A 23,931-nucleotide genomic window follows, 5' to 3' on the forward strand; every position below is an offset into this window, starting at 1 on the left:
ATCAGCAATGGACTGCTGGCAGGCCAAGGCAGTGACGGTGATGAAAACGCAAGAGCGTAGATTGACAGCCTACAGTCGAGTTATTATCAATTCTGGAAGTTGGGGTGCCGCTAAAGTGACCATAACTGAGGAAGTGAACGATGAAGAACTCGCGCCCTGACTTGGACTATGTAGGATTTTTACGCTTGCCATGGCGTGTCAGCACCTCAGCTCTTGAGGTTCAGATGCAGTGATGCCGCCACTGATGTGGCTGCAGAACAGAGAACCGCCTGGTCTTGTCTGAGGCCTGAGGCCTGAGATCTAAGAGGAGAGGGGGAACAAATTATCATGCACATCTATAACGGCGTCTGGAAGACTGGAAAATATTCCCTATGAAGCACAAATGAAGCAGGTGAACCATATTTCAAACTCCGCAAAGTACTTCGAATCCAACTTGAAGAATCTCCAAGTCATGCACGTCGCGTCCAACTCTCCAAATATTTGTCATGGTGCTTCAAAAACGTACCAGATCAGCCTACTCTGTGTTCAAATTCTGCATATCTCAACAGCAAAGCATGATGTACCTGCTATACGACCTTCGAGACGACCTTCGAGAGTTACCCTTGTCCGAGTCTTCGATGACATCCAAGCTACTTAAACTCATCAATCTACTGCCATGGCCGGATGACGACTGAAGATATCGTTGACAAGCTCCCCGACTGGCTACCATCAGGGATTCTACGATCGTTCATTTTTGCCACGCAAAATGGGTAATTGTGGGGTCGAGGAAAAGTTGCAAAGTGGTGAGACGTGAACTGCCTTGCACAGATGAGGTCGGCATCCTATAAGCTTCTCCTATGAGACAACAACACAGTTTGGCTGCCAATAGGGCTGTGACAGAATGAATGGTTTTATGGGGCGTGCCACCACAATTGTGTGACTACCAACGCCAGCCAAAGACGCCAGACTACCTTCTCTCTTGCATTCCAGCTCGCTCTCTCTCCTTGTCCTTTACTCGTGCAGTCGTCGCGATTACAACCTTCGATGTACACGTCTTCGACTTCACCCACTACAGACATCCCCACGCGCACTCGATGCACTTCGTAGGCATCCAAGTCGCATGTTTCAGTTATTCGGCTTCCTGACTGCGTGCCTTCTAAGACACAGTTACATAATGATTAATGAAGAGTCAAACACATCTACAGATGGCATTATGGAGGTCCGACCTGAATGCACAGTTGAGTTCTCACATCCGTCATGAATCAGCACAAAAGGTTCAGCAGATCAGGGTCGCGTCTATAGCAAAGAAGGAATAGCTTTATTCATCTATATGGTCTAGACCTCCCTAGGGGTAAATACATCTATCGCAACACCACAGATCCCCTGGGTTGCTATTTAATTTGGGGTACGAGTGCCCTTCATCGCAGGACGGCTCGTAGTCAAGAATGAGTATCGCAGTACAACAATGATATCTAATGCATACAGGTATTTTGAGTGAGGATTGACTAGCAGCCATAAATTTGAGACAGAAAATATGCAAGTAAAAAGAGCGTTGGAAAATGCGGCAGGTACCACATGGAGATAACGAATGAACTAATGAAGTGAGTCACAGCTCGCTTCGGAAAAATGATCATGCAGAAGATAAAAAATCGCAAAATAAAATACATGGCAGTGGACCGAATCACCAGAGGCAAGGTTCTGATGCGGCCATAACTGCACGGCGCACAAAACGTCAAGGAACAACACCAACAAAAATAGCGACAAATGTTACGGCGCAAATTAGTCCGAGGACGGCGGAGCGAATGACGACTTCCCATTGGGCTCGGATTACCACAGGCGACCGCACACGCGTCATTGGTGCTTTGAAAGGCGGGAACGCCCGCGGTGAAAGAGGGAATCATGAAGGAAACCAGGGGGGAACGATTAGAGCTTGGCGTCGGAGAAGGCGTGTGAGAATTGGGCGATTGAATTGAAGTTTGGGAAACGAGCGACAACGGGGGTGCGTATGTACGCTTGCATTTATACTGCTGGCGTGCGATGGCAGAACTGAGCAGATTGTTTGAAGGAGCGGGGTTTTCAGCTTGGAGAGATAGCGTTGGAATATGATCTGCGATAGGTGACAGCTGACAGGAGGTGGGGAAGCGTTGCCCGGCAGGCGGGTATTATCTGCAAGGATCGCAGTTTCCCTTGACAGACTTTGGAAGAAGGTCGAAGTCAAAACTTCTCTATCTCGTCTCGTCCCGTGTAGACGTGCTCTTTTAGATCATCTTCCACATCAGGGTCCTACCTCATGACGAATGAACGCTGCGCTGGGACCGAAGGAACTAGAATCCTCTAGGGTGTGCGGCTTGACAGTCGAACTAGTTTCTGACATTCCCGCTGGAAACGCGACATTCGAGGGGTGGAGGAAACGTAGCAGGGTTTGTACGTTGCCGAGTATGTGCTATGGAAGGGAACGTGATAGATGATGATTGCGCGGAACGGTAATGAGATCGATGCAAGCCTGTGGCTGTGGCTGGACCTTCCGGCGCAGGCACATCATCGAAGTAGGCAGGAGAAATCTCAATCTCCGGCGACTCAACTGAAGAAGACAAGTCTTCGTCTTCTGAAGATCCGGACAGTTCGGTGGAAGAATATGAGTCCGAGGCTCGTGAAAATGAGCGTTGTTCGGCAGCAAGGGAGTATGGTGCGGATTGGAAGGACCTAGACGAGCAGAATTCTGGATCATACTGTCTGTCGTGATGCTTGGATATTGCGATGCTAGGCCTCTTGCTAGGCAGCGGCGGGTGAGGCAGCGGCGCAGATATCGACGTAACCGTAGGGGCAGGGGCAGGCAGCGGCTTTGAAATAGCTGGCCTAGCGAGCTCAAATTTTCGAAGTTGCCTCAGGTCGCCAAAAACATACACCATGAGACAAACCTATCAAATGGGGAGTTACTTCACGTGCGATTACTTGGAGGGAGGGGATTCACTCACTCCGTTGAAACTAGAGAACAACAACATCAGACCAAGCCACATGCCGGGGAATGCTGATAGCCTCCACCACCGTCCGTGAGGGGCACCGACCCATTTACAAGACGTCAGTGCAAGAGGTAAAATTCCAGCGATGCATAAACATAGCATCCCAGCAGCAATGCCGCAAGCTGCTCTGCGTGAGCCAACATTGGTAGAAGCTGCACGAACAAAGCGCGAAAGGGACTCTTTAAGCATAGCGCGTGTCTCTAATGCTACCTCTATGAATACTGCAGGATCTGGGTGGGCGTTTGGTGAGTTCGAGAAGGCTGCCCCGCGGACTCTGGTGAGAAATGCAGAATTCTGAGGTGAACAATGGAATGGAGCGAGAATATCTGAAGGGACATCAAGTTCGTACTCGACGCCAGGCGTGAAGAAGGTCTGCTTTGCTTTGCATAAAAAAGAGCAAGGGAGGGGTCTGACGATGGTGTAGTGCGAAAGGCTTGTCGTGTTGCAGTATCAGGGGCAGTTGGGGCACTTATGGCTTTGGTACGCTGGGTCCAGGTGTGGTAACGGGCGGTATACTCCTTCAGCCAAAGCAAAAAATAGAGATTTTCTGGTGATTGCTCGACATAGAGAAGATATTCTTCGAAATCCTTGAGGCCGAGAGGCGGAAGGTGCTTGCGATCGAGTACATCATCAAGATGAACTTGCAGGAATGGTGTCACCCCACACGACCGTACTTTGCCTACAGAGGGGGGTGGGTTGCAAATCCGATGCTACATAGATAAGTTGTGAGGTACGGTTCTAGTCAAGTACGCGTTTAACACACGGGAAATGTTAGGAAGCCCTTCAAGGAGAGCCTTGACGTTGGCGGCCTTTCCTGCTGTTGCATGGATCATAGACGACGTTAGCGAGAAAGTAGTGGGCAGAAGTGGGCAGAGTCGGACAAATGGTGCACTTAAATGGCACATGTGATAATGATAACCGAAAATTGGACATTTGCCTGACCGATCAGGCATCCTAGTGACTTCGACAAAATATTAGCGCTTTAGCTTGGATCGAATCCACTGGATTGTGGATCACGTAAAGAGGACGGTCTTGAATGTCGCTTCCTCGGCATAACGACACGGAGAACCCTCGAGAACTAGCCATACGTGGGAACATGATGTTCTTACTGCAGTCCTTCAGCCTTGAGGCTAAATGTATGCGAACCTATACGAACTCCATTTATATATCATGTTGTTGCGAACGTCGACTCTTCTGGCCGGGTTAATCGAGATATCAAAATACCCACGAGACCATGTGGGGTCTCTTCTGGAAGTTGATGAAAACTAGCAAATAGCCGCGCAATACCAGGTCACATCAAGGATTTTAGTCGATCTATCGCCAATATCATTGAGTTTATCAAGTCAGTCTGGCTCCAAGTTGATCCATGTACGTGAAGGCGTAGTGTGGACGGCAATAAGAGAAAAAAAAATAGGTGTTGACCATCGCCGCAGGGCCCAGGCCGGGGACGGAAAATGCTACAACACGTGGATCATTAAACTATTGATCCGGCATTATGTAATTATCATTGCAGTTTCGGCGCATGGAATTTTGCTACAAATCGCTTCACATGGACCAACAGGGACCAACCAATATTCATTCCCAGCCAGACCATGGACAAACGAAGACAATGGTTCCTGCTAATGATCATATTGCACTGAATAGGTTCTGGCACTGCGCACGCCTCATCGAGCTTAGTTGGGTTCGAAACTTCGCCGAATAGTATTGTGCCATCAACTCTTCACCCGTTGAACTATTGCCGTATGTTTTCTTTTTGCACCGTACACGTGATTGCTTCAGGAGAATCGCTGCAGCGAACGACAAGCTTTCGATATCATACGATCAAACGTACTACTTGCTCGTTGAACTGGCAGTTACACTAACTGCCTCTCACCTAGAGCACCAAGTTCTAGTACTCAAAGGCATATTGAGAGGACGCTTTGTCCTTCCATCTGCATGTTGATTTGTTGTAATCGTCATATCCAGGTCCTATTGCCAGCATTCCTGCTGGACTCCGTCATTGATCGAGAAAAAGTATGAAAGTATGATTGGTTGCACTGTCGACTAGAATCTGCCTACAGTGCTCTCTGAATTCTCGGCGCCATTCAAGCGAATACAAATCATTCTACTGCGACAATACATAAAATGTCGGTGCAGGATGCTCCACGCAGTATGATACTTATATCTGGACTTGACTAACAACGTGTTTTGAATAGGGCCAGTATTTATCGATCGCTGCCGTCATTCGTTCGTTATTCGTCAGACAATAAGGCGTTTTGTTCACTGGCAACCTGGTGTGGAATACTCTGTTGATTTGACTGGTGGGTTATGTTGGGCAGGACACCCTTCCGACAGATGTCATCCGACGTTGAACTCTACGGAACTTCCCGCGCATTATCTGCATATATTGACTTATCCTGCAACGAGGCTCGCAAATTATCGCTTGCCAGCAGGAATAACTTCGATAAGTATCGCCGTCAAGGCCCGCGCATCTGATATAAGAATTGCCACTTCTCGTCTTCTGAATGGGTCGCGACTGCGTATGTCTTCCCACGATCTGTGTGTGATCGCACGCTCTGACACTGCCGTCTCAGGTGCTTACTTGAATTTTGCAATTATGCAGCGTTGCGGATGCTATCCATTACCTTTGACGGTGGGGGTGCAGTCCATCTGTGCGTGATTACTGTTTTTATTTGATCGCACAATTCAGGCATATTAACGCTTGTTCTCTTGACAAAGGACTTCAATATATAGGTGGCAATCTCTCGCTGCACACCTCTGCCCCCAGTTCTTTGGGATACAGACAAAGGTGAAAAACATGGTTTTTTTTTAAAAAAAATCCATATTTATTGTCCTGTGGGGTCGTGAACCCTATGTCGGACATAACCCTACTCGCGGGGGGCTTATCCCCGCTTAACTATCGTATGTATGGGTTTCTTTATCTAGGCCAGAGTACCCATATACCACGCTGATTTACATATACAGGGTCTCAGCAACAAGTATCATGTGCCATGGTTCCTATTAAGTATGTCAAGCAAGGTTTCTGCTGATACGATTCCGAGGTGGCACTCCGCAAGTCTCTGCCATTTTTCTTGGTGTGTATGCTGGCGATCCTACCGGATGAAATAATAGTCTTCGATCTATTTCATTCCGCATGCTCCTTACGTGTTCCAACGAATACCCAGGCTCTGAGTCATATCGTGAGCTGCCAGCACCAGAAGCCCTGATGATCATCACATTACAGATGGCAAAGAGCTACTCGCCTCATGCATTTGGAATATATACAGTTGTCGCAAAGTTGCTGTCGGATTAAATTCAACTGACGATATTCATGAATGTCCTCCTCAACGCAGGTCCCACAGCCATCACACCTTGACCCCGCGAGCATTTATGGAGCATTTTTTATTGGGTCCATTCTTGCAGCAGTGTTAGTAAAAATCATTTTCTCAATATGCAGATAAAGCTGAGCACTTCCGGTCGTCTTACGATACCTCATGGAACAGGCTCTTTGGTCTAACCAACATTCAAGCTTTTATCTACTTTCGGACGCATGTTGGCAAATGGACGACATTTTATAGGCTCGTCGTACGTCTGCGCTTGTCTTCTCTTCTCTTCAGTTCTGTTGTTGACGTTATATCAGGTCTCGTTGCTTTGGTATGTATCCCTTCGAGTTGCATTAGCAGGCACGTAAAGATGGTGCAGGACACTTGATGCCGTGCACCTGGCGTTGACCGTCCATTGCGTCTATTATTATTTGGTGATTAATTTCGCGAACTTTGGTGCGCTCACAGAAGTAGTATGGAGTTTTAGAGTGAGTTCTTACTTAGAGCATCCGTGCAATTCTACTATGATGTTGATTGGATTCGTGCAGCTTCAGATAGTATTTAACGTAAGTTATTGTTATTTTCCAAGCTCTGCGATCCGTCTCAGACATGTACCCGCAGGTTCTTATTGTCTATGTGATCCATCTGTGAGTTTGATGTGCACTGTGTATGCAGCTCTCTACTAAACCATTATTGGTTTATAGGCTGTATTCCCATCGCATATGGATAGGTATTTCTTCCCTACCAATGCATTTGGGTCTTGACACGACTGATGCGGCGAATCTAGTCGGCAGGCACCGGTCAATAATTTTCCGTATAATACCGGTGCGTTTGCCATCGAAAGTCGCATTTTAGCCATTTCATTTTGTCGATTAGGGCATAGTCATCGTCCTAGCTTCAGGTAAGCCCAGTCTGTACGGGAATGCTCCCCGCTCGATTTTTGAAAAATCCTTCAGGTGTTGCCATAAGTGAGTGTTCAACGGTACTTACTCTTGCCATTGGCTCATCATTTTAACTCAATCAGCCCTGGTTTGGGCAGTGTGAGTAAACAGAGTTCTCCTTGACACGGCGATGTGCTGAGAGTGAATAGCTATAACCACAATCCGGCGATGGGATTGTTTTTGGACCGGTGGACCGTATACATGGCTTTGGGCGCAGCTTGTTTCGTCGATATAGTCCTTACGACTTCGCTATGGTATCTCCTCGCTAGCTCCCGCACTGGGTTCTCTCAGTGAGTAGTAGTCCGTTCACTCTGGGGATCTGATATGCTACAAGATTATTTTAGGACAGATTGCTTGATCGCAAGGCTCATCAGTTACACCATCGATAGTGGTTGCTTAACGAGGTAACGATCCTTGCGGTTCATCCCATACCTCAACTTATATTTCATCCAGTATATGTGCATTGGCATCTATCATTTTGGTGAGGCTCCAATCGTTGTAATGTCCATTTCGATTCTGAGGGTCACCTACAGTGCGCAGTGATGCCAAACAACTTCATCTTCCTCAGCGTTCAATTTTTAGTGGCTAAACGTATGAAACATTGCATTCTCCGAGGATCGTGCTGACCCTAGTGGATCCGTTTCAAGTCTACGTCAATTCGTACATCGCACTTCTGAACTCGGGGTACTATACACAATCTGACACAGACACCATCAATTCTTTCGAGCCCCAGAGAAGCTCCTTCGCCACCAGTACTGGGCTGAACGATCTGTCGCACGAGAAATTCCAATCCTTTCAGAGGAGCATGCTTGTTCATCCCGAAGTTGAAGTCGTACCTCCCACTCGACCCTTGGGGCTTGTCGTGGTTAGTAATTATGTTATTACAGTGGCAGATGAGGAACTAATGACACGCTCTAGTCACGCAAGTCGATTTTAGTGACGGTAGAGAAGGAGTCTTTCATAGATGTATAGAAAAATCATCAGTCCATCGAGTCCTGATGGTGTACGCGGCTTCACTTGATACAGAGTGTGGACCTCGTGTACACCATTCCAAATACTTACTTGGCAACAAAGAATTCTACTGGATTGCGGTACACCGCACGCACCCTCAGGCTGTCTGAAGACAGCGTCTATGCAAGTCTTGCTCCACCGGTCCGGGTGATATTGAACTTACACTACCGAGGAAAACCCGATTCGAACAACGAGACGTTCTGAACAGAGAACTAGCTTTGATGCGGGCCATCGACATCGTGATCTTCTAGGCCACGTAAATCGATTCATCATGATACACACTAATCGCTGTGAATTATTTTTTCATCTTCTAGTTACTTTACGATAACTATCGAATGCACCTGACGTTTCAAATCCGCAGTTATCCGCTAGACGATGTCGGTTTGAGCCGGGTACTTCGGAATCGTCCGACGTCGTACACCGTGACGCATAGTACATGCAGGCAGCAGGAGGGGGGAATCGGGATGTCGTGCTTTATTCATATTCCATTTATCATGGTCGATGCCCTTCTTGTTGAGGTGAGCATTCATCATTAACCTGAAGATGTATCATAAGGATTGCAAGATAGGAGTCAGGGATAGCATGCGGTTTTGAGTCGAGGAACGGTTCGGGCCTCCAGGACTCCTGCGAGAATATGGTCAGGGCGAGTGGAGGTCACGAAATCTGGAGCGGGTTGGAATAATACTACCATTCTTGTTGGCCTGAATTTGGCGCAAGACAGCCTGGATTGTTTCAAACATTGATGTCAAGATTTGAACGTTGGAACGCCGAGCAATCTGTGAGCGCTAAGCGCTTGCTCAAAGCGCCGACTACGGCTATCTTGTGTGTTTCCTGCTTTCGCCGGTCGCCTGAGTTTCAGAAAAGTTACCACGGCCTAATGCATCACCATAGATTGGCCACGTCAACAGCGCAGATTAGAAACAACAGACTCAGAGTTAGAGCAAAGGGGCCAACCTCAAAGCTACCCGCGAGTCTGATGAGGCACCAATGAAGCAGGGTCTTCCTCTCTTGTGCTCATTATATTACGATCGTATCTTAGTTTTTCGCTTCTGCTCGGCCCGGGTGCCTCTGAATCTTACATACGGCTTAAGCTTCGTGCACCACAGCGTCACGCGTTGAGTGTGGTCCAGAACCAGGCTGATGTGGACACTCAATCTCCCTTTGTTCACAAGGACTTCCACTAGATTAATACTACGATAATAGTGCTTGGACATGTCCACTGTCCCCTGTACCACAATTAAGCAATGAGCTTTCCAAACCGGGTAATCTCCAAAAGGCACAACCCACAGTGGGCGTGGGCCTGAGGCAGTACTTAATATGAAGCGATGTTCAAGGCTGAACTTAACCAACTCACTCACTTAAGTACATACTGTCTGTATTCCCTTGGTTATCTGTTCAGCAGGCTACCTTTCAAGTTATATTTCTTCCGAGGATGTCCGACTCTGAGTGCCAGTCTCGCCGTTTGCCCACGTTGGTCACCTATTGTCAGCGTGGTGAGTTGTCTATCGACTGTGTGTGGCTGTATGCTGAAATGATCGCCTTATACAGTCCTCTCTACATACACAGATTGTGCGTACCGAAGACGTCAAACATTATCGTTCAAGACTGATGCAGGTTATTCGTTCAGCTATAAGCAGTTTGGGAGACGATGCTATACGGTATGATGTGATTAAGCCGGTGCTAGAATGTTGCTCTGCAGATACCCTTCTTCGTCTGGAACAATCATCACCCGTTCGTCCCATCACCTTCTATCATGCTTTGATTCCTGATCCACCTCTTGCAGTATCTTGAGAATGATACCTCTGGTAAGTTCAATAGATTCAACGATCTCTCCACTGCTCTCTGACGTTACCAAAGAAATATGGCAACGATTATGTTGGAAATCATTTCCCCTCTTAGCCGAACAGTATTTGCAAGAAGGCTCTGAGGCTCCCGAATCGTGGCGCGACCAATTTTTCGTAAGCTTTTTGTTGAAATTTTGGATACTTCTTGACAAAAGGTCGTGACAGTTATTACGAGAGGCAGAGGCCGAACGGCTTGAACTAGCAGGCTCTCGGCTCCGCAGTCAACGCATGGAAGCGGAAGAACGGAAGAAGGAACGTGAGGTTAAGATTACCGATCGTCTAGCCTCCCCCGAAACGTGCTCGAGGGTGTACGTCGCATCTTTTGAATTCCTTTCAGTGGTTAATTACTTTGTATCAAGGGGGAGCACCGAGTCAACCCAAGACACTCTTTCAGAAGACTAAGAATGAAGCCACCAAATTCCGTAGCTCCATGTACAACGCTCGTCTCCTTCCTCCTAAGCGACAGCGCACACTGCATAGTTCACCTAGTCTAAAGCCCGCAGCACCACGACCTTACGAGCCAACCTAAGAGCATGGTCACCGTCAAGACAGTCACCTACAAGCGACCGTCTACCCTACCCGCCCCGCCTCAGTCGTCTGGCCGACCTCCTACGCCATCGATTTCAGCCCCCGCGTCTCCTCCGAAACCGGTTGCCTCTTCTCCTGCTCGCCCATCGAAACCTTTACCGACAGTGAAGCCACCATCCACAGGGGAACAGCGGCCGTTTAAGCCCCCAGTAAACAAGAAGGACCCTATGGCTTCTCTGTTCATGCCAAAGCATCGCACCCTTTCCCAACGTCCAGGACAGACCCGATAACCTTCAATTGGGCTATTCACTCCACTGTATACGTTCTACTCAATGATTTTATTTAACACTTGCATTGTGTTTGTTAGATCACCTACTTATTATACTTGATTGTACGATTGTTTCAGTAGTGTATGTCTAGTGCAATTGCTATCCACTCTATTCCCGTTCATGATAATACTGTTGACATTACCATCTGTTACACGCACATCCCTTCAACCTCGTTCCCTACGCGGAAACGCTCTCTTCGAGTCCTCACTAGGCAACACAATCTATTTATTTATCTATCTATGAGACAGGGAATATATTGTACTCTACTCGGTGTTTACTGAAGAAAAAGAAACCAGGGTAACTATCAACTAATATTCCAAGTATTGTGCAAGCCGACTGTATCGTCCGCGCCGTTGATCGGACCGCCGGATGCCACCAGGTTCACTCGAGTGTGGAATCCGTTGACCCTATCGCCCTCACTTTGGCCTTCCCGCAAGTTCACTGCCACCTTGTTTTTGACGTTGTCTCCACGAAGCGACTCCAATCGGTGCAAATAGTCCTCATTGACACCACCGGTAACGTACTCTCCTGTGAATACGGAACAATCAAATGTCGAAATAGATGGGTTGAACTGTCGCACAGATGCGATGAGGTCGGGAAGAGTCTGAAACACGACAAGATCTGCCCCAATGGCCTCGGCTATCTCTTCAGTGTTGCGTCCATATGCAACGAGCTCTGTCCTTGATGGCATATCGATGCCATAGACATTCGAGTGCCTAAGGTTTCGTCAGCCACCTGGCAAAGTCTATTGGTAGGAGTTACCGTATAGGCGGGGCGCAGCTCGCGATGATGACCTTTTTTGCGCCGACATCCTTTGCCATCTGGATAATCTCTTCTGAGGTGGTGCCGCGAACGATGGAATCTAGAGCATATATTACGAGATGTTAGGATTCAGCTGTTCTAAATCTTACCATCAACAAGGAGAACATTCTTCCCAGAGAACTCCAAGGCCATGGCGTTCAATTTCCTCCTGACATTCTTCCGTCTGTGAGAAGTCTTGGCATCACTCATTCATGTCTATGGTAACCCATACATATTACCTCATCTGTTGACCTGGCATAATGAATGTCCTGCCAACATAGCGATTCTTGATTAAGGCCTCTCGGTAAGGTAAGTTGAGTTTCTGAGCAAGGTTCAAAGCTGCAACACGAGACGTATCAGGAACCTGCATAAAATATCTTAGACCAAACAATCGTAGAACAACGGAAAACCACTAACTGGGATGACGACATCCACTGTGATGCCACGCTCCTTCAAAACCCTCTCAACTTCAACAGCAAGCGCATCGCCCATAGCCATTCGACTGCGGTAAACGCTGATGCCGTCAAGCACAGAATCAGGGCGAGCGAAGTAGACAAATTCAAAAATATCTGGTGCAAAGGTCGCATGAGCTGCAACTTGTTTCTTGGAAACCCCTGAGCGAGTGATGATCACTGCTTCGCCTGGTACCGCCAATGCGACCCATCAATAGCTGTAGCTGATGGTGGGAACAAATGACTGACCAGGCTTCACATCCTCCCATTCACTAAAGCCCAAAGCATCAGCGACAATGCTCTCGCTTGCAAAGAGGTAGTCTCTTCCAGTATTGGTCCTTCTGGAAGCCATGCCAACTGGTCTTATGCCATTCGGATCTCTGAATGCAATGATACCGAAGCCAGCAAGCATTGCGACACACGCATATGCGCCTTTGCACTGCCTCATCAGACCTCCTATGGCAGTGAAAATGTCATCTTCATTGATACGGAATTTGCCTGTCTTCTGGAGATTGTCCGCGAAAAGGTTGAGTAAAAGTTCCGAATCAGATGAAGTGTTTATATGTCTGTGTGCGGTGGCATCCATATATTGCAAGAGCGAAGGACTGTCTATGAGGTTCCCATTCTAAGCATCACCTTCAGTCGACTCGAAGGGAAAGGTCTCAAAGACAGACTCACGTGGGCGAATACAATACCATACGGTGAATTAACGTAAAACGGCTGTGCTTCGGCGTGGTCCGAGCTACCAGCAGTTGGGTAACGAACTACAGTGTGGTATGATAATCGCTGGCAGAATCACATTACTGCAAGGGCTTACCATGGCCAACACCCATACCTCCAATTAATTTTGCGATGGCCTTCTCATCCTAAGACATCCCGGACCATGCCGTTGGCTTTGCATTGAAAGAATCGGCCCTTGGGTCCACAGGTTACGATGCCACATGCATCCTGTCCTCTGTGCTGCAGCAAGGAAAGACCTTCAGAAATCTCTGGTGCTGCATCCGCCGATGCATTATGGAGCAGTAACCCTAGAATACCACACACTAAACAGGAGACCTGTCAGAGGGTCTAGCACCGAGATTCAGTGCGATTAAGAAACGAACTGACTCGCGGACGCGGTGGAGGACAGGGTAGGAAGGCAGCGAGCCTAGAAATTGCAGTTTAGAGCGACGTTGTGAGAGAAGTGTAAAAAAGGTGGGGAAGGATCTGAGACGCGACGGCCCGGTGCACGTGCAACTCAAGTTGGTTAGTCCGAGTCAATTCGACAATGGCACAAGGTCTAGGCTCAAGCACTTGCCTGAGTGTCGAACACACCCACTGGGTGGTCTAGTCTACAGCTTATCTGCAAGGTCTCTCAGCATTTTCTATTTTCTGCGTAGTCAGCATCCTTGGATTATCTGGATACGTCCAAGACTCCAATTCATGAAGGAAGGAAATTATCTTCCTTCAACCTCAACTTCTGCAGCTGCAGTAGTGCCACTAGCCTTTATACGGTCACCGTCCGCTGGGCTAATGTATTCCTCGAGGGGATGCGTTGAAATTGCAATTACACGAAAATATGCCTAGCTATTATCGTGTATCACTCAAACACCCACCCCCTAGGGAGTCCCTCTGCAAAGTTCGAACTTGCCAGCCTGCCATCTTTATACGACAGGTCTCACCATGGTTATCCCCTTCTGGCGCGCCGAAGGTCTACTACTAAATCCGGGGTGAGTTGTTGTATTTGCACTGTTTTTCTCATAGTCGGAACATACTCCGAGAACGAAAACAGTCGTCCTTGTAAGTTCTGTTTTTACTTGATTACACTGGTTTGAATAGTGCCCCGAATCATTGAAGCAGTGTTAGACTCCACACAGCTGCTTCGAGCGACTTTCATCATTGGGGGCCATTAGATTAGCCATTCAAACACCATTGACGAGAGAACTCAGGATCAGCGCCAGAATGATCGCCGCCTTCCTAAATTCAAAGATCAACAGATATTAATCCCTGGGGTCACGCTGTTACTAACAAGTTATGGCAGATAACCGAAGGGTTCAAGCAGTGTGAGATTTGGCTGGTATGATGGCGATGTAACTTGATGGTTAGGATAGGTATTCAGTTCCTTGACGGCTTGGCATGTCTGGTTGACGACTAGAGCTGCGTTCTGGAGACAATCATTCAGTAGATCATGATATGGTGAATTATTGAATGCCGTGGCCCGTGTGACTCAGGCTGTACATATGTGGTACCCTCAAGGTACGTTTGCTTACAAAGGCACAGTACTGATTATCAGGGTTATGCGACAGACGAGGTCGCGACAGGTACGGATACCTTAATGTCGTTAACCTCATGTCGAAATGTCTCAGCAGAACCACACAGAATAATCGGGACATTCCTGTTGTTCCTAACTACACATGCATACTAGAATGGTGTATCACGGTGTGTGAATAAGTGGTAGTAAGTGTTACAAGACAAGAGTACAGTATCGTGATGATGCAGAATCAAGATAAGTTAAACGTGAAAAAGTTCATACCGTTCGATATAAGTATCGTATTACCACACTATTCGTGTCTGTCATACCAGGAAAGTGTTTCACTGAAAATATTACGCCATTGTTGCCTCCGTCCAGCCACCAAGCACAGGAAGTTCGGCGACGCCAAAAACAACGTTTGGGACGCCTTCCTCATCACTAGCCCTCCCTGTGGTTACGCCAAGGTTCGGATCTTTGCCGTCAATTATTTCCGACTTGACCGAATCTTCCAGTGAACGCTTAAAGCGCATTGGGGAATCTGGGTGAGGCATGGAGATCAGGACACAGACGGAGACAGAGTCATCCGGGGAGGTATGGTCTCGAATGATTGTAGCTGGATGCGAATCGGGAGATGGAGAATGTCGCTTGAAGCGCGCAAGGAATGAGGGTCGCTGTTGTTGTGGAGACTCATGAGGTAATCGGGGTTCCGCAGTAGGTTCGACCCTATGTGTTAGAAGAGCAGTGACAGGCTGTTGAGAGAAAGTATCAGTCAAGCCCTTCAAATAACTTTAATAACTCGGAACAGACCATGATAGCTTGCCACTGGGATTTCTCACGTGGCGCGCCCTGTTCAACCCAGGCTTCATAGACGCTGGGTTTCTCTCCAATGTACCGTGAAGTAAGGCCGAATACTGATGGTTGTAGGTCAAGAACGACTCCTTGTGCCAAAGCGTCTTCGACACGCTGACGAAAGCGACGGCGAACGAGGAAGGAACGGAATATGATAGAGGCGGAAATGAGAAGGAGAACGAAAAGTGTGGCGAGGAACGTGAAGCTGGTTGTAGAATTCATCGGTACACGGAGCCGTATGCAGCGTATCAAGGAGATATATGAAAATAGGAATATTGAAAAGAAGGATCACGATGGAGGGAAGGAAAACGTTTTTGGATTGAGAGTTGAAACGTTCAGGAAGCAGTGCATGGGATGATGGAGCCTGTGTTAGCCTATGATGGTTATGTGGGATCAGGCAACACATACAGATATAGCGTGGTAGATGTGGATGGCTGTTGGTTATCTCCCGCGGTAGAAGTTTGACTCGTCGTCGACTGATCACTTGGGCTAGTAAGGGTGGGCGTCGACGACAGCGATGGTGAAGAAGACATTGATATTATTCGAGCTCGTCGGATGGAACTTCGTCGGCGTCGGCAAGATTCGTTACCGTTACGGCCGCTTTACATACAAATTGCCGTGGGAGGACCCTGTGCATTAGAATCTTGGGATCAGATTTTGCTGACATAATGAGTAGCTGATGGAACTGCCTCCCTTGCGAATAAAATAGCTGCTATTGAGCCATGTAGATCTAGCGCTCATTGCCTTTCTTCCTTCCCTCCATCCGCCATGTCGACGAACGGGACAACAACAACTCCGACTCTCCCTCCTTCATTGGATCTTCCTCCTCATCTGTCTGCACAAAAGTATTTCTTCGTCTGCACACTCACTGTCTTGGCTTGGGATGCCCTCGTTCTCACTCCCAGGTCGTACAGGCTGGGACGTCTGCCAAAATGGCCAGCTCTGAAGTTCATGTATTACTTTATGCAATTTTGGGTCCTAGCAGATTTTGTTGTAACAGGTGCATTTCCCTCTCTAAGCCCGTCTTATCGCGAAACGTCGGGCGTTAACCTGAAACGCGGTTACAGGCGTGATGTTCTTTAGTACGACAGTCATACAAGACACAGACTGCGTCGCTTTCTGGCCTTACGAGCCAATTTGTACGGCAATTCTCCTTGCTGTTGCATCCGCTGTACATGTCATGCGCATATCGGCTATCTACGACCACGTCCAAAATGTTCGCGCAACCATGTGGGGATTGTACGCTGTCCAGATTGTTGTCACTGCCATTTGCTGCGGCTTCTACCGCTCTGTCCATCTAGAAGATGGCCAAGGATGCATTGCTGGTCCCTTGAACAACGCAAGCTGGGTTGGAATTTACTGGCTAGCTCCAACCTTGCTATACGGTACCAGCTTCGTCTTCGCTGCTCTACGCAGCATTAAAACGCTCGAAACCAGGCGTGTATCTTACTGGCGTCTCATGCTTCGTGATGGCTTGAACCTGTACGGTGCCATTCTCCTCGTAAACCTCGTCAACGTCTTCTTCTACTTCATTATGACACCCACGGACCCAACCGACCCTATCAAAACAATTGTTACCAGCATGGCAGCTGTTCTTACAACAACAATGTCTATGCGCATCATCCTCTCTGTTAGAGGGGACCTTGCCAACGGTGGCACGTTCTCTATCTCTTCCCACGCTGCATCGTCATCAGGAGCCAATACCAACTCGCTGTCTGGTTCAGGGACTAGACCAAGAGGCGGTAACCACACATTCACCCTCGGTGATATGCGTGATGCCACCGTCGCCGTGGCCGGTCGTAAAGAGGGAGGGGAGTGGGATGCTGACAAAGGCAGTGTCACCCCCTCGGGAGGAAACCAAGGCGGTACTTCCAATTATTGTGGAAGACGCTGATAATGGTATTCCCCGTGCGCGTAATGGGTTGGGCGTGCAAATCACGGTTGACCATCAAGTCGAGTATGATGATGGATTTCCCACAAGGAAGTAGTATTCGGAATCTGAAGGCGCAGGCGCGCTTGCTGTCAATACATGCGGAGTGATAACGATATCTATTTGGGACTCGTGACCCGTTGTCTATCACGTTGACATGTTATTTCCTGCCCTTTTATATTTTTTTTGGTTTCGCTCGTATTTATACCGCCTGTTTACTCACAGTATTCCCAACGTATCCCACGCGATGCCGCTATTGCCAAGAGTTTCATCGTCACATTGTATACCAGTTGTACTGCTTGAATAAAAATTAACAATTAGCGCTGCCACAAACCATCTGACCGCCATGGATGGAACGGGGAGCTGCGTTGATCAAGACGACTGGCCATGGACTGCCCATAATGCATGTGATATGATAGAAAGATTTTAATGATACGTAACATCCGGCCATCGGACACCGCTTCAAAATTTAGAACAATCTTGCTGTATAATAGACCGCTGGTAATTGAACCTTTTTGTAGCATCTTTCCCAGAATGCTAAAAAATGTATCAGGAAGGCTATATACGGGCGGTGTGCATAGAAGATAACACGTTGACGCATCCTGTATACTTGAGTTCATGGGATATGGCCTTCCTGGGTATCTCTCATCATCGCATTTATACAATATCCGCGTCCTTGATGCGTACCGGTACTGAAACTTACTATCTTGGGACAAACTTCAGATCGTGGATTCTAGTGCTTTTCGAGATCCCATCTCGTCAATCAATCACCGGCACCCTCCACGCAATTGTTTACTTAACAAGGCTGCAGCGCCCGCAGCGTGAAGATATCGCAAATTCGATAGAGCCACTAGCCTACTCAGGCTTAGTAAATTTGATCACCGGCACTGACTGTGGGCGCATCAAGAAATAGTTGTACGTACTTGACTCCACAAACTCCAACCGTGAAAAGCGGAAAAGATGGGAGTGAACTGATGCCTTTCCACGCCTGTATGTCAAGTAGCACACTACGATAATTTACCAAGAAGTTAAAGTTATTGGCCGGTCCCGCGGATCTCGCAAATACGAAGACAACGATCCATGCAATTGATCCATTACGTTGAAGAGAGAGAATTCATTTGCATCGCCACCTCAATCGGCCGCTGGGGCTAAAGCAAGTCATCAGTCCTATTCCGTTGATAGTAGCGCCACCACTGACAGTCTGAACAGTTCGAGTGATATGCAACACTTCATCATCGGGATGTTTAAATATGCTCTTCTGGGATGCCTGGAGTTCCTCGTCCTGCGATACTCCAACCTGCAGTCTCGGACGGTAGACGTCATGACGTATATGGTATTCGGAAGAACGTATTGTGTCTGTGTGGGGCTGCGCATAGTATTGCACGTTCAGCAGTGCGATGTACGAGTTGACGTATACTGAAATGATGCCACGAGTCAGCATGATCCTCGTCATCGAGGAATTCTTTGGCCATACGCTTAAGCAGTATAAATTCGACAGCTTGGTATATAAAGTTCTTCGGCATCACTGCGCACTATAGACGGTCAGAGAGAAGATGATGAGAACAAGAGATGTGAGCTCACTGTAATAACAACTGCCATTGAACACATACTGCACGAAATATGAGTCAAAGTATGAAGTAGGCTGGAATGAGAAATACCTCGTCAAACAACCTGTATTGATGATATAAATCATGAGCTTTGTTATGAATAGATCTGTGTTAAGTATAATGTCAGTATTTCAGACCTGACAGTGTATGGACAGCAACTTGCCTCAAGAACCCAGTACGGGACGTAGCGAGGATATAACATAGCGATGATGCAATAAAGATGTCGATAAAGGCAACGGTGCCCAAATACATGTATAACATGTATACTGACCACATGATTGTGTCCAAATCGGCCATTACATGAATTTTCTGATACCTACTCGCTATAAGCACTTAAAGCCGTTGAGGAGCCCGTTATCTCACTTACATGCACCAGATAATGGCTTGATCATGTTAAAACGATAAAGCAATAAACAACACCAATGAACTCTCACCGATGGCAAGACCTGAAAGGATCCTCAAAGATCGTGCGAAGAGCGTTACCAGGTGACGGGACTCACCTGAAGCTAGGACGACGGCGACGCCCTAGTAGCGGATCAGCAGAATAAAACAAAAGGCTTGAATATGAACATCGATGGCAAACCTACCACTATGATCGCCAGAACTTTTGACCGGCCCTTGCTGACTAGGTTCATCACATAAGTCACGACAAAACTGTTGATGGGGAGAAATACCTGTCCATATGCGATGAATATATAGACTATGGATCAAGAAAGCACTCAGTGAAGGCTGCATATAACATGGTACATTTGACTTACACATGATCCATAAAGATGCTGAGAACCTGTGGAGTGCATGTCTGAGGCGAACCACAGAGCTTTGGAAATATAACTTACGACGACGACAGGCTGGAGCTGCAGAAACATATCGATATGATACATAGTAGAGGCTCACGAAAGAAGTAGCAACTCACTTTGCAACTCCATACTATTTCTGTGAGCGCGCTAATGTTCGCGTAGTTGATCACTAAATAAAAATAGACGTAATGGATGATCAGGGCCAGATGCAGAGCGTCAAGTATCCTAAAAGTTCAGGGTATAGTGTCATCTCGACGTGCCCAACTCGAAGAGATACCTACCAAACCAATATGACCTAAAATAGCTTCAATAACAGAACTGATAAGGAGGCGGCATTAGACGTACGACCAGCTTGTAGAATGTTATTCCTGTACCACTATGCGTCTGAAAGTAGATGAAAACTTGAACGATGGTGACACCAAAGAGACTGTTCCGTGAGAGGAAACATTCAGCTTATTACTGAATAGTGATGAACAGTTTACCTACACTGCTGCAATGATGACCCCAATAAACAGTGCCCCAAACGTGTTCGCGAGCTGAAGATGTGGGATGAGGTCTTGCGTCGAGGAAGCCATTGGTATTATTGACTAAACCAATTACACCAGCAATACAGTAGTACCATGTTATATATCCCGCAGCCTGTGACAATGAAACCAGCATCTTTTTCTGTGATGAATGATGGTGCTTCGGATACGGTGAGGTACGTCTTCTACCATGAGGATCAGTGTAATGATGATGCCGCTCTTACTAAGTTCGTCCGAAGGGATTACTTGAGAAATGTAGGGTTCACAGACGTTAGGCCATCAAAAGATATTGAATTCAACATTGAATTTTCAATGAAGTTTTCATTGATCCTTGATGGATCGATGATCTTAAGTTGTTAAGTATGGAAAGCGGGTGTGATCGCTTTGGCTAAGCATCCTATATGGCCCGGTGTTTGTTTGTTCAAACCCTGGGCCAACCACTGCTTGATTCCGACCTGTCACCTACCCTTGGCAGCACTTTTCTGATGGCGGCCTTTTGATGGTGTATTAGTCCTGGTTTCGTTGGAGGACGAAATCATCTCTGAGACCTAGGGCAACTCTTTAAGAGGTATAACAGCACCCTCGCAAGCCACCCCACGGACCCATCCATTCTCATTGGAGGGTCCGGTCCTAAACCGCCCCCAGCATGACTCGGAATTATACAGGTTTCTCCCGCCGTCGCCGGTATCCTCACCCTCAGCTCCTTAAGAGGTACAACAGTACCCTCGCAAGCTACCACACGGACTCATCCGTCATTGTTGGGAGGGTAGGCCCGCCGGTCTTAGGGGCCTCGCTAGCCCCCAGCACATCATACCAAGCTTCACCCGTCGCCGCCGGTTTAGCGACTCATCGTATCCTCCAATCATTTGTGTTACTACTTGTGTTATGTTATTCAATCATTTGATACTTATTTTGAGGAGATCCCCATAGATTCAAGTTTTCTGATGCAACAAAACATATCGGAGTCTCGCAGTGTGATCATTTATATTTCTGCGCAAGATGAGGATGTTCTGAACGAGACAGAAGCAGGCTATGCAGCCGCGATACTGGTATTGATATCAAATTGCAAACATAGCTGCTACTAAACGGGGCCGCCGTATCAGCTTGGGTCCACTCACCGTGACTAAAGTGACCAAGTAAATCCGATGCAGGAGAGCTATCCCGAGTGTTGAACCTCACTGGATCCGTAAATATCTGGAGGTAAGGGTAACAGGAATGACGTGAATTGCAGGGGTGGAGAGAGTCGCGGTCAAAAAATGGATTTACTTCGCCCTGATTCGGGACCTCGCGATGACGCACATGGTAACGGTGGTCGTGTGGGTGCAGAGGGTCGCGAGAATTACCACGGGAAGTATGACGAGGGTCGTGCTAAATATCATCCTGCGGGTCACACCGGGACTAAACCGCTCAGTCTGTCAATGGATCAGCAATGATTTTGGTCGGGCCTGAGGTTGTTAGATAATGGATGAACAAACTCACGCCCTGACAATAGAACAGCGATTTCTCCGTTGAGCAAGGTGGGAGGTCGATAGAGGATGAATCTAGTCACAAGCTGTTCGGTGCTGTGCAAGGTGGATCATTAATGGCAGGGGGCACTAGCCAAACAAATACCATTTTTGTCGAGCTGGTCACGCCCGTTGGTCTGATCACTCCCAGCGGCTTTCCATATCCTTGGACATCGACTTGATCGACCCATTTCCGCCACACATCAGCGATATTTGCGATTGTTGATATTGATGAAGCACAGTATCAGAAAGAACATCAATTTTCTACGTCACGGTGATGTCCATGGGAAGCTGCTAACACAGCATAACACTGCAGTGCATAGACTCGAGATAAGATGCACATTGACGCATCCTGCATACTTGAGATAGATGTGTTCATGGGATACGGTTGACGTTGGGCTTCCTCGATATATCTCTGATCATCGCATTTATAAGATATCTGCTAGCTAGTGAAGTTAATCCCACCGGCGCTGACTATGGGCGCATTAATAAATAGTTGTACGTACTTGACTCGAGATACTCCAACTGTGAATAGCGGAAATGATGGGAGTGAACTGATGCCTCTCCACACCCGTATATTGAGTAGCACACTGCGATCCATTACGCTGAAGAGACGGAATTCATGTCTATCGCCACCTCAATCGGCCGCTGCGGCTAAAGCAAGCCATCAGTCCTATTCCGTCGACAGTAGCGCAACCACTGACCATGACAGCCTGAACAGGTCGAGTGATATGCAACACTTCATCACCAGGATAACTAAACATGCTCTTCTGGGATGCCTGGAGTTCCTTGTCCTGCGATGCCCTAACGTGCAGTCTCGGGTGGTATATGTCACGGCGCATATGGTAGTCAGAAGAATGTATTGTGTCTGCGTGGGGCTGTGCATAGTATCGCGCGTTCAGGAGTGCGATGTACGAGTTGACATATACTAAAATGATACCACGAGTCAGTATAATCCTCGTCGTCGAGGAATTCTTTGGCCATACGTTTAAGCAGTACAAAATCGACAGCTCCGAATATCATGTTCGTCGGCATCACTGCGCACTGTAGACGGTCAGAGAGAAGATGGCCAGAACAAGAGGTGCGAACTCACTGTAATGATAACTGTTATTGAACACATACTGCACGAAATGAGTTAAGGTATGAGGTAGGCAGGAATGAGGGATACCTCGTCAAACAGCCTGTATTGACAATATAAACCGTGAGCTTTGTTATGAGTAAATCTGTCCTAAGTGCTGTATGTCAGTATTTCAGACCTGACAGTGTATGGACTGCAACTTGCTTCGAGAACCCAGTACGGGACGTAGCAAGGAGATAACATAGCGATGATGCAATAAGGACATCGACGAAGGCAACAGTGCCCAAATACATGTATATCATCCACTCGACTTCGACCACATCGGAAGATACTTGGACTGCCTGATATCTACTCGCTATCAGCACTCAAAGCAGTTGAGGAGTATGCTGTCTCACTTACGTGGCCCAGACAACGACTTTATCATGTTAAAATGATGAGGCAATAACAGCTCAAATGAACTCTCACCGATGGAAAGACCTGAAAGAATCCTCAAAGATCGTGCGAAGACCATTACCAGGTGACGGGACTCACCTGAAGCTAGGACGACGGCGATGCCCTAGTAGCGGATCAACAGAATGAAACATAAGGCTTGAAGATGAACGTCGATGGCAAACCTACCACTATAATCGGCAGAATTTTTGATCGGCCCTTGCTGACTAGGTTCATCGCATAAGTCATGACAAAACCGTTGATGGGGGGGAATACCTATCCATATGCGATGAACATATAGACTACGGATCAAGAAAGCATTCAGTGGATATTGCATATAACATGGTACATTGGACTTACAGATGCTCCACAAAGATGCTGAGAACCTGTGGAATGCTTGTCTGAGGCGAACCATGGGCTTACAAGGAAATATAACTTACGGCGACTACTGACTGAAGCTGCGCTAGCATATCAATATGATAGCCTCATAGTAGAGGCTCACGGAGGAAGTAGCAACTCACTTTGGAACTCCATACGACTTCTGTGAGCGCACTAATGTTCGCGTAGTTGATCACTAAATAAAAATAGACGAAATGGATGATCAGGGCCAGATGCAGAGCGTCAAGTATCCTAAAAGTTCAGGGTATGGTGTCATCTCGACGTGCTCGACAATTGCAACTCGAAGAGGTGCCTACCAAAGCAATATCACCTAGAATAGCTTCAATAATAGAACTGACAAGGAGGCAGCGTAGACGTACGACCAGCTTGTAGAATG

At 47.4% G+C, this 23,931-nt stretch overlaps 10 protein-coding genes across 10 annotated transcripts; 4 read left to right on the forward strand and 6 right to left on the reverse strand.

The window, feature by feature from the left end:
• Positions 1-1,362: 1,362 nt before the first annotated feature.
• DFJ58DRAFT_245729 (uncharacterized protein) lies at positions 1,363-2,109 on the reverse strand. Its single transcript, XM_041379446.1, has one exon. The coding sequence runs from the start codon at positions 1,878-1,880 to the stop codon at positions 1,485-1,487; it is 396 nt and encodes a 131-aa protein (XP_041246169.1). The 5' UTR covers positions 1,881-2,109; the 3' UTR covers positions 1,363-1,484.
• An 84-nt stretch (positions 2,110-2,193) lies between these two features.
• DFJ58DRAFT_871691 (uncharacterized protein) lies at positions 2,194-4,051 on the reverse strand (the record flags this gene model as incomplete). The annotated part of the gene is made up of 5 exons (XM_041394323.1): positions 3,763-4,051; positions 3,349-3,709; positions 2,955-3,325; positions 2,352-2,897; positions 2,194-2,262 (listed from the first exon to the last, which is right to left on the reverse strand). Exons 1-5 carry the CDS (start codon positions 3,823-3,825, stop codon positions 2,194-2,196), a joined length of 1,410 nt encoding a protein of 469 aa, XP_041246170.1. The 5' UTR covers positions 3,826-4,051.
• Positions 4,052-6,313: 2,262 nt separating this feature from the next.
• On the forward strand, positions 6,314-8,457 carry DFJ58DRAFT_744158 (uncharacterized protein; the record flags this gene model as incomplete). Its single annotated transcript, XM_041387295.1, has 17 exons — positions 6,314-6,405; positions 6,482-6,563; positions 6,619-6,632; positions 6,681-6,789; positions 6,850-6,867; positions 6,923-6,948; positions 7,006-7,126; positions 7,178-7,202; positions 7,258-7,269; positions 7,326-7,341; positions 7,392-7,532; positions 7,587-7,646; positions 7,696-7,723; positions 7,776-7,833; positions 7,890-8,107; positions 8,161-8,208; positions 8,269-8,457. 17 exons carry the CDS (start codon positions 6,314-6,316, stop codon positions 8,455-8,457), a joined length of 1,257 nt encoding a protein of 418 aa, XP_041246171.1.
• Positions 8,458-9,570: 1,113 nt separating this feature from the next.
• Positions 9,571-10,915, forward strand: DFJ58DRAFT_905351 (RNA polymerase II transcription factor SIII subunit A-domain-containing protein; the record flags this gene model as incomplete). The annotated part of the gene is made up of 9 exons (XM_041394951.1): positions 9,571-9,746; positions 9,802-9,822; positions 9,881-9,984; positions 10,037-10,058; positions 10,111-10,211; positions 10,263-10,358; positions 10,381-10,405; positions 10,457-10,585; positions 10,650-10,915. Exons 1-9 carry the CDS (start codon positions 9,686-9,688, stop codon positions 10,913-10,915), a joined length of 825 nt encoding a protein of 274 aa, XP_041246172.1. The 5' UTR covers positions 9,571-9,685.
• Positions 10,916-11,161: 246 nt separating this feature from the next.
• Positions 11,162-13,811, reverse strand: DFJ58DRAFT_905352 (phosphoribosyltransferase-like protein). The gene is made up of 10 exons (XM_041394952.1): positions 13,613-13,811; positions 13,141-13,250; positions 13,025-13,073; positions 12,886-12,971; positions 12,457-12,832; positions 12,173-12,396; positions 11,995-12,119; positions 11,866-11,939; positions 11,717-11,816; positions 11,162-11,670 (listed from the first exon to the last, which is right to left on the reverse strand). Exons 1-10 carry the CDS (start codon positions 13,629-13,631, stop codon positions 11,259-11,261), a joined length of 1,575 nt encoding a protein of 524 aa, XP_041246173.1. The 5' UTR covers positions 13,632-13,811; the 3' UTR covers positions 11,162-11,258.
• Positions 13,812-14,567: 756 nt separating this feature from the next.
• DFJ58DRAFT_776903 (uncharacterized protein) lies at positions 14,568-15,862 on the reverse strand. The gene is made up of 3 exons (XM_041389526.1): positions 15,695-15,862; positions 15,245-15,491; positions 14,568-15,186 (listed from the first exon to the last, which is right to left on the reverse strand). The coding sequence occupies exons 1-3, from the start codon at positions 15,817-15,819 to the stop codon at positions 14,791-14,793; spliced, it is 768 nt and encodes a 255-aa protein (XP_041246174.1). The 5' UTR covers positions 15,820-15,862; the 3' UTR covers positions 14,568-14,790.
• A 165-nt stretch (positions 15,863-16,027) lies between these two features.
• Positions 16,028-17,594, forward strand: DFJ58DRAFT_776905 (uncharacterized protein). The gene is made up of 3 exons (XM_041389527.1): positions 16,028-16,286; positions 16,354-17,123; positions 17,149-17,594. The coding sequence occupies exons 1-3, from the start codon at positions 16,055-16,057 to the stop codon at positions 17,272-17,274; spliced, it is 1,128 nt and encodes a 375-aa protein (XP_041246175.1). The 5' UTR covers positions 16,028-16,054; the 3' UTR covers positions 17,275-17,594.
• Positions 17,595-18,310: 716 nt separating this feature from the next.
• Positions 18,311-20,195, reverse strand: DFJ58DRAFT_725596 (uncharacterized protein; the record flags this gene model as incomplete). The annotated part of the gene is made up of 17 exons (XM_041385256.1): positions 18,311-18,364; positions 18,415-18,632; positions 18,691-18,741; positions 18,798-18,825; positions 18,875-18,929; positions 18,966-19,139; positions 19,191-19,206; positions 19,258-19,269; positions 19,324-19,348; positions 19,411-19,448; positions 19,498-19,523; positions 19,582-19,607; positions 19,660-19,677; positions 19,737-19,845; positions 19,902-19,915; positions 19,966-20,047; positions 20,107-20,195. 17 exons carry the CDS (start codon positions 20,193-20,195, stop codon positions 18,311-18,313), a joined length of 1,035 nt encoding a protein of 344 aa, XP_041246176.1.
• A 1,239-nt stretch (positions 20,196-21,434) lies between these two features.
• On the forward strand, positions 21,435-21,831 carry DFJ58DRAFT_839586 (uncharacterized protein; the record flags this gene model as incomplete). Its single annotated transcript, XM_041392530.1, has 2 exons — positions 21,435-21,554; positions 21,637-21,831. 2 exons carry the CDS (start codon positions 21,435-21,437, stop codon positions 21,829-21,831), a joined length of 315 nt encoding a protein of 104 aa, XP_041246177.1.
• A 116-nt stretch (positions 21,832-21,947) lies between these two features.
• On the reverse strand, positions 21,948-23,648 carry DFJ58DRAFT_246061 (uncharacterized protein). Its single transcript, XM_041379447.1, has 13 exons — positions 23,597-23,648; positions 23,433-23,542; positions 23,346-23,383; positions 23,259-23,283; positions 23,193-23,204; positions 23,127-23,142; positions 22,932-23,075; positions 22,818-22,877; positions 22,743-22,770; positions 22,636-22,693; positions 22,354-22,577; positions 22,156-22,303; positions 21,948-22,095 (listed from the first exon to the last, which is right to left on the reverse strand). Exons 2-12 carry the CDS (start codon positions 23,491-23,493, stop codon positions 22,250-22,252), a joined length of 720 nt encoding a protein of 239 aa, XP_041246178.1. The 5' UTR covers positions 23,494-23,542; positions 23,597-23,648; the 3' UTR covers positions 21,948-22,095; positions 22,156-22,249.
• Between the last annotated feature and the right edge of the window lie 283 nt (positions 23,649-23,931).

This window comes from Suillus subalutaceus (assembly GCF_016647625.1).
Source record: "Suillus subalutaceus strain FC151 chromosome Unknown DFJ58scaffold_28, whole genome shotgun sequence".
NCBI classification, from domain to species: domain Eukaryota; kingdom Fungi; phylum Basidiomycota; class Agaricomycetes; order Boletales; family Suillaceae; genus Suillus; species Suillus subalutaceus.